This window comes from Sinocyclocheilus rhinocerous, unplaced genomic scaffold (genome assembly GCF_001515625.1).
Source record: "Sinocyclocheilus rhinocerous isolate Xijiao unplaced genomic scaffold, SAMN03320098_v1.1 scaffold1159, whole genome shotgun sequence".
Taxonomy (NCBI): domain Eukaryota; kingdom Metazoa; phylum Chordata; class Actinopteri; order Cypriniformes; family Cyprinidae; genus Sinocyclocheilus; species Sinocyclocheilus rhinocerous.
Window position 1 is genome coordinate 312046 of NW_015634336.1, and position 8291 is coordinate 320336.

The 8291-nt window shown below is 38.0% G+C and overlaps 1 protein-coding gene across 1 annotated transcript in view; it reads left to right on the top strand.

Moving 5' to 3' along the window:
• The window catches only part of LOC107745532 (zinc finger CCCH domain-containing protein 7B-like), a 23684-nt gene extending 16283 nt beyond the window's left edge, over positions 1–7401 (top strand). The window contains exons 15-22 of the mRNA XM_016559433.1: positions 442–569; positions 1645–1747; positions 2187–2425; positions 2522–2627; positions 4218–4326; positions 5422–5555; positions 6457–6629; positions 6726–7401. Of these exons, the coding sequence (XP_016414919.1) occupies positions 442–569; positions 1645–1747; positions 2187–2425; positions 2522–2627; positions 4218–4326; positions 5422–5555; positions 6457–6629; positions 6726–6912 (1179 nt within the window). The 3' untranslated portion in view covers positions 6913–7401. The remainder of the gene's footprint in view (positions 1–441; positions 570–1644; positions 1748–2186; positions 2426–2521; positions 2628–4217; positions 4327–5421; positions 5556–6456; positions 6630–6725) is intronic.
• The last annotated feature ends 890 nt before the right edge of the window (positions 7402–8291 follow it).

Sequence of the window (8291 nt, forward strand, 5' to 3'; positions counted from 1 at the left end):
ATAATGAAAGAGTTTTTGTTTTTGATTTGTTTTATTTCATTAAGTAATAATTTAAAGCTTTCTATAGATATATTTATCATGTCTGTGAGACATGTATTCGCGGAGTTTTGGTTCATTTTTGTGAAGCGCTCCTGTTCAAGACGAGACTTCAGAAAGCGCATCATGTTTGTTTTCCTTATTTTATAAAAGCACAGCGTCTCGGGCCAGGGCCGGGCTAGGGCCTAAATTTGAGGCCCGTGCAGGGCTCTACTTCCTCTAATGTTGTCGACATTATTTTATACAGATCTGTCAAAGTTTAAATGATGACCCGATTCACCTGGATCAGTGCTGTGAATGTTTAATCATATGTATCTAACGAGGCGTTCTGTGGGAACACATCCCGGTTTAAACTCTCTCTCTGTTCTGATACGTATTAAACGCGTGTGGTCTGTCCTTCCACAGGCCTGTTTTGACTGCAGACCCAGAATGATCAGCAAACGCTGGAAGGAGAATCCCGCTCTGTGTGCCAACGTACCGACACAACATCAGTTTGACCAAAAAAAGTGTGTGAGAAACACTGCAAACTCATTGTCACACGTTAAAGGCAAAATATGTAAGATTTTTTTATTAAAATATCCAAAGACCACTAGAACAGTGTTATATATTTTGCTGACTTGTGTACTTACATTATCCCAAATGTTTAGAAGAATATTTAAATCCAGAGAAATAAGCAATTTTAACTAGTGACACGGACCGTGTCCATAGTGTCATTGTGTCGCCTGCCAATGACGTCATAACCCCTCGATTTCCGGTTTTGTTTTGTAGAAAACATGGAAACACCAAAGAATAGACCGAGTTTTGGTTCATTTTTGTGAAGCGCTCCTGTTCAAGACGAGACTTCAGAAAGCGCATCATGTTTGTTTTCCTTATTTTATAAAAGCACAGCGTCTCGGGCCAGGGCCGGGCTAGGGCCTAAATTTGAGGCCCGTGCAGGGCTCTACTTCCTCTAATGTTGTCGACATTATTTTATACAGATCTGTCAAAGTTTAAATGATGACCCGATTCACCTGGATCAGTGCTGTGAATGTTTAATCATATGTATCTAACGAGGCGTTCTGTGGGAACACATCCCGGTTTAAACTCTCTCTGTTCTGATACGTATTAAACGCGTGTGGTCTGTCCTTCCACAGGCCTGTTGCATTCCTTCTTGAGCATCAGTGAATGTTAAAACTTTTTTAATAGTTGTGTACAAGTCCTTCCGTTTTCTTCAGTGTGAAAAGAGGGGTCTCAAAATCAGTACACTGCGGGAATGGGTTCAAATATGCAAAAGATGCTGGAAAGCCATAGGAATTTATGGTATCTGGAGGATTTTTATGAAGAACAGTGGGTGGTTTAACTGTTCAGGACAAACAAGGAACTCAACAAATATTACAAAACAAAAAAAACTGTCAATGACACACAGTATTAAGAATAAAGCGTATGTAAACATTTGACCGCAACTGTACCTAATGTTTAATTGCTTTAAAGGTTTTTAAAAACAATTGTCATTTAAAAACATTGAATTAGTTTGATGTTAAAATAACACATCAATACTAAAAAGACCAGCAGCTGTTCTGTGAGATCTATGTCTGTTTGAGGTACTGCATTACATCAGTGATCCAGCAGGTGGAGACACATGAAACTAAACAAACTTCATCTGTGTGTGTTTTTAGGAACCACTCATGAAGAGATTGTACAGGAGTCTAAAAAACACTGGAACAAAGAGCGTGTGAGTTTCTTCTCAATTATTAATGAATAGAAATATAAGTAATTTTTAAATAGTGCGTTATCATTATTTACTTACCCTGGTGTTGTTGTTCTAAAGTAGGATGACCTGTCCTTCTTTCACAAACAGAGAAATATTCTTCTCACACTTCATATAATGGCAGTGGAGGGTGACCTTCTTCAAACTTTAGAAAAGGATGTGAAAATGTCAAAGTTTCTTTAGCGTGAACCAAACCGAAATGTTGTATGTGTGTGAGTGAGTGTACGGCATGAGGATTTTATTTTGGAGGAAGGATCCTTTTAATGCTTAGTGTTAGAGGTTTCATAACTATGAGCACTGGTACTAGTGAAGATTGATTTGGTAAACAGCAGTTATTAGTACATTGATTTTTATAAAGCATGTGGCAATAATTTCTCAACTCTATATATTGTGTTTCCATCAGCCTGCGGTCATAGCTTCACGCTCACCGAACAAAATCACTGCCGCCAAATCAAAGAGTCCAATCAGAAACGAGGAGACAAATGGGAACATGGGTCCTGTGCAGGGAACAGGAAGTGCTGAGGTCAAAGGTCACAGACTGGAGCTGATGATGAAGTTTGTGTGCGGTCAGTGCTGGAGAGACGGGCTGGTCAGTGAACCGGACCGAGCACTGAAATACTGCACCGCTAAAGCCAGACACAGGTGCAGACGGATGGACAGACGCTCACACACACACACACACACACACACACCTGGACACAACTGTCTCACTCTCTTCCTCTGTCTGTCTCTCTTCAGCTGGACCAAAGACAGGAGGGTTTTACTGGTCAAATCCCAAGAGAGGAAGAAGTGGGTCGCAGTTCGACCTTTGCCCTTTGCCAAGACCTTTCCTCAACAATATGACGTGAGTAAAAACCAGTAGTGGATAAAGTACCTGAAAGCCATACTCAAGTAAAAGTACAGATATCTTACCAGAAAATGACTTTGGTAGAAGTTGAAGTTAGGGCTGCACGGTAAATCGCATGTGATTGTCATGCGCATCTCGTCAGTAAAGCCGGTTCTGTGATTAGTAGTAAATCTCCACCACGTGCTTTCAGATGGAGCGGCATTTACTACACAGAGCCGTAGTTCACTGACAAGCTACGCAATATCACATTCATAATCGAAGGCGATTCATCTGCGATTATGAAAGCGATATTGCGTAGCTTGTCAGTGAACTATGGCTCTGTGTAGTAAATGCCACTCCATACTTAGATGTATTTGCACCATTTAATGTATCTCAGAGGGGACATAGATGCATTTAACCTGCAGTTACAGATGCATAAATGTTTTGTTTTTAACATAAAACATTAAATACTGATATTTGAAATGATTTAAAACATGAAAAAATAGTCGAAATGTGAAATTAAAACCGCCAGTAGGTGGCAGCAAGTGACTGTTAATGAGTCATTGAGATTCTACCGATTCATTCAAACGACTGATTCATTCAGAAACAAAGCATTTGACTGTGTTAATGAGTGAATCACTGAATCATTTATTCAACCGATTCGTTCAAAAAACTGATTCATTCAATAAGTAAACACCGTCCATTGCTCAGAGACGCAAAACAGTGCTGTGATCTTCGTTTGGAACTATTTTCGTTGGCAAAATTTAGCAAAAACAGGCAATTTTGTGTCTAAAATGTAAGGCACTTAATGCTAACTTTATTAAACTTTATCAAACATTTATTTGTTATCATGCTGATATCTGGGGGAAAAACTTCACTCTTTGTTTGATATAGATTAAGGTAACTGTATTAAATGATATAAATATAAAAAGCATACAGACGCATTTTTGCCATCTACAATTTAGAATGCCTTGAATTTTGAATTTTAATAGACTAATAAATCATGTGCGTGCACTCTGTGTGTGATTTGGTGATATACTTGATAATGTCAGATCACACATCATTACAACACTTGCCATATTATCGCAGAAGATACACTGTACTGTATATCGCACACACCAGCCTCGACTTAAGTGGAAAATGGAATCATCCGCGGTTGTGTGAGCACTTGTTTGCACATGAGCAAATTTGTTTTTAGGAGTCTAACTTGCAGATGCCAGACCACTGATTCGTTGAACCTGCTTGCTTGTAGTCTGTGTTCTTCTTCCAACTTTATTTTGTAGTAAGTAACGAATATGCGTCAGGGAAATGTATCGGAGTAAAAGTATACATTTTAATTAGGAAATGTAGTGGAGTTAAAGTGAAAGTTGGCTGAAATATAAAAACTCAAGTAAAGTACAGATACTCCCAAAAAATAGGCTACTTAACTACTGTAACAAATTATTTTCACTTCGTTACATTATTCCACTGGTAAAAACAATGTCTCTTTTTAAAGTAGGAATATGAAATACAATATATTTGTTCTGTTGAAAACTCATTTGTTACACTGAAACTGAGCTCTTGAAGTTTAACGCTGAATGTTTCCTTTGCTTTCCTCTTCCTCTACAGATCTGTGTCCATGTGCTGAAGCAGCGTAAATGTCATTACATCGGGAACTGTAGTTTCGCTCACAGTCAGGAGGAGAAGGATCTGTGGACGTACATGAAGAACAACGACTGTGAGCATTAAATCAAACACAATCAACACTGATGTTCAGTCACAGTCATATGCTGCATGTACTAATCAAGTTTTGTGAAGTTCTGAGGTTTGATTTAGGAATTATAGGATTTTGGGTACAGTTGTTTATAGCAACATTTTTTAATTGCCCATCCAAGTTCAACATTTTTTGACATTTGTTCAACATTTTGATAATTATTGATCTAGGCAGTAATGAGAGTTCTACTTCACTAGTTTTGGTGAGATTAAAAAACCTAAGACGAGAAAACTAGAATTTAGTTAGAAAGTAGGTTTAGTCTTTAAAGTCACCATGAAATCAAAATGGAAAATTCTTATTTTTTAATGGAATACTGTAGTGTTTATTATAAATAATTTATCCGTGCACTTCATTATTTTTTTTAAATTCATGTGCCCTCGTAATCTTTAATCAAAAACGTTAACATCCCCTCCCCCTCAAAACGGCTCATCTTCTCTTCCGGTCACAAGCTATGGCGCAAGTGCGGAGCTGGTGACCTGAGGGGTAAATGCTGGGATAAATGACAGGGGCAAAAGCTGAAGCTGAAGCTGATGCTTCACTTTATAGCACTGACACCAGTCATGAGGGAGTACATTACCCCTAAACATTGAAAAGATATTAGGATATTACCACAACATTACTCTTAGGACATCACAAATTAATTTTTTTCATGAATATGACTTAACCTGATGGAGGACGCGCTCAGTCATTATCTGGGTACTGTCTTGCGTTTTAAAATCACAAAGGGAGTTTGGTCCCATCATGCTAACGTGACAGTCAGGATTCATGCAGCTGTAAGGTTTTCTTTTTCTTTTGTTTTTACTCGCGATCTTTACAACACGCATTACATTACGTATTTCATGGCACACTTGTTTTATGCGTATTTGGCGCCATCTATTGTTGTGGGTGTATTATTGACATGTCAAAGTCTAGACCCTGAATATAAGACGACCGCGTTTTTTCAGATGTATTTCCAAGAAAAAAACATCGTCTTATATTCGGGTCAATACGGTAAGTTGTGACATCATAGCCTAGATATGGTCTGAATTAATGATTGAGGTCACATGTTCTCCACTGCAGTCAGGGACATCCAGCAGGTGTTTGACGTCTGGCTCTCGACCTCCAATCAGAACAGAGCGTCTGACAGCACCTCACCATCTCAGCCAATGGAAGAGAAGCAGATCACCATGCCGACGGACTTTGCTGAAGCAATGGTACGTTCCTGCAGGTTCATTTTCACCATTCTCATGTTTGCTGTCCTCACACATGCTAATCAGTGTTGCCAACTCTCACAAGCTAAATAAGCAACCGCAGCTTCAAAACAAGCCCAATATTTATTATCATCAATATTATTTATGATCAATCGTTTATTATCAATAAATGAGCCTGCAACATAGTAAACTGAAACCACTCTGAGTTTCAAGAGCAAAAACATAAGTTATTTTGCAAAAAATCATTAAATTGCAACAAAGCGGGAGGGCACACACTATCCTCCGATCACCTGCAAGCAGAATAGTTATGGAGAATAAAACAAGACCAGAGCACTAAGGGGGAGCTTTAATATAGCCACATATTTATAATAAAGTAAACTCGAACCATGTATCTACTATTAGTATTACTGCTAATGATTAATGCATTATAAAAATATTTTACAAATTAAATTAGGTCCCTTTACTCCCCTGCACCGTTCACCTTCTCCCATGTTTCCTCCATCTCTGTACATCTCTGTTGGTGGCCTTGTTTGTCTATTTACATCTACTAACGTCACGTGTCTGCAAGTTAAAAGCAATTTTACTCCAATAAGGGGGAGGAGGGGGCACGATGTGCGATGACGAATAACCCTACAGCACATTAATTATTGCACTGATTGGCTTTTACCTGCGAGCAGACAGTGTCAACAATATATTGAGAAAAAAAAAAAAAAACATTGACCATAAATGTATAGAAACAAAGTTGCTTGTCAGGTTTTCCTAACAAGCAACCATATTTTTAAAAATAAGCCCAAATAACGGCAACCCATGATTTTTTTTAACGCGACTTCTCAAAAAAAACATAAAATACGCGGACTTGGCAGCTGTGGTGCTAATGGAGCCGCTTGTGTGTTTGTTACTACAGCTGAACAGTTTCTACTGTTCTCTGTGTGGGAAACACAGCAACAGTGATCGGCAGTGGCAGCAGCACATCTTCACAGAGAAACACAAGCAGAGAGTGTTCAGCGGAGAGGGAGAGGACGAGAGTCTGGCCTGGTCCTATCGCTTCCCTGGACCCTGTTTCTCCATCTGTCCCAGGTTCACTATCATCAAATCCATGAACAACATCAACGATGAAGGGTTTGTTATTACCAGTGGTCTTTGTCCTGATTGGCTGTGGTGTTTGATTGACAGGTTGGAAGATGGCTGTGCTGATGGTGTGAGTTGCGACTTTGCTCACAGTGAGGAGGAGCTTCAGGAGTGGTGTAACCGGAGGGATTTCCTGCGCAGGAGGTTAAACGAAGCCAGAGCCAAAATGCTTATCTCTCCAACTGACAATGAATTTGGCATCTTGAACTTCCTACTTCAGAATCAGGACTAAACAAGCAAGCCTACATTTGTACTTTGTTTATGAGATTTTAATCAGGTGAGAGTTACTGCAGGTGCTGATGAGTGTTCACATGTTTTAATCAAGCTGAAAGATGTTAAACCTTTAGACTGAAACACATCACCCAGAACACGATTCTGACGTGTGTTTGAGTTTGTGTTTGATGAACGGATCTTTTACTTCATGTTGCTTAAATAGAGAATAAATGCTGTTCATACACTTAATAAACGTTTCATCTGTTAGACAGCGATCAGAACATTTTGTCTTTCAGCTGTTGATATGCATTTAAGTTCCTGGATTTCTCCTGCATGCAGTATTTATCCAGGACTTCAGTAAGACAAAGAGGACAGATATTATTTTTTTAAGTTTGTTTTACTTTTACTGTAATTCAGTTTATAAAAGAAAATGAAACTTACACATTGATCACAGTATAATGCAGTAAACATTACTTTTGTGAAACATGTTTGTTATAGTATCGGTTTTTGAATAAATTATGCTTTTATTTGTATTTTTAAGTAACAGATTTTTTTAGCTCTAGAGCTATGGCATGTATTTCTTTTACAGTTCTCTTTTCTTAACCCTTGTTCATGTTCCACGTTCAATTGATATGAATCTTTATTAGAAATCACATTGTGTTCCTTCTAGTTTCAAATGTATTTCTCTTGTCCACAAATAGTCAGTGTTGCAGAGTGTTAGTCACTTAATATCTTAATATTAATATTCTTGTTATTACAACTTTTGAAAAGTTATAGTTTATAATAATTTGTGAGGTAAAGTTGTATTTACTTTTTAATATATTGTAATTTCCCAGTCCATACTTGCATTGCAAATGGACATCATCCTCTGATATATTCTTGAAGCTAGAAATACATTAACCAATCTCATCTGGTTAATGATTTGCTTGCATTATGCAAATGGGGTTGTGGTTACATGAACAATAGTCTTAGATGTTTGATAGTACAGATATGACGCAAACTTTGCTGTTTTCAGTAGTGATGGTGAAACGAAGCTTTGCGAAGCACTGAGACTTTCCCCTCAACTGAATCGTAAAATGGTTCATCATTACTCGAAGCTTTTCAAGACGTTGCACACTAATGACCTCTTGTGGTCAAAGCCAAAGGTGGGAAAAGGTGCCTTTGCATCCCAGATGTCCCAGCCATTTTTGAATCGTTTCATATAATAAATTGTTCTACAATTCTCATTTTACTTAAGTATGAATAAATGAGCCTCTGAATAAATTTATAAAAAAAACTAAGCATAACTCATGTAGGCATATATGATCAAAATAAACAAAGAATATTGTGGAATGGTCCGTTGAAGTGAATGACACTTGAAACATGTGCAATGAGTTCGCGTAATCGCGTTATTTGAAT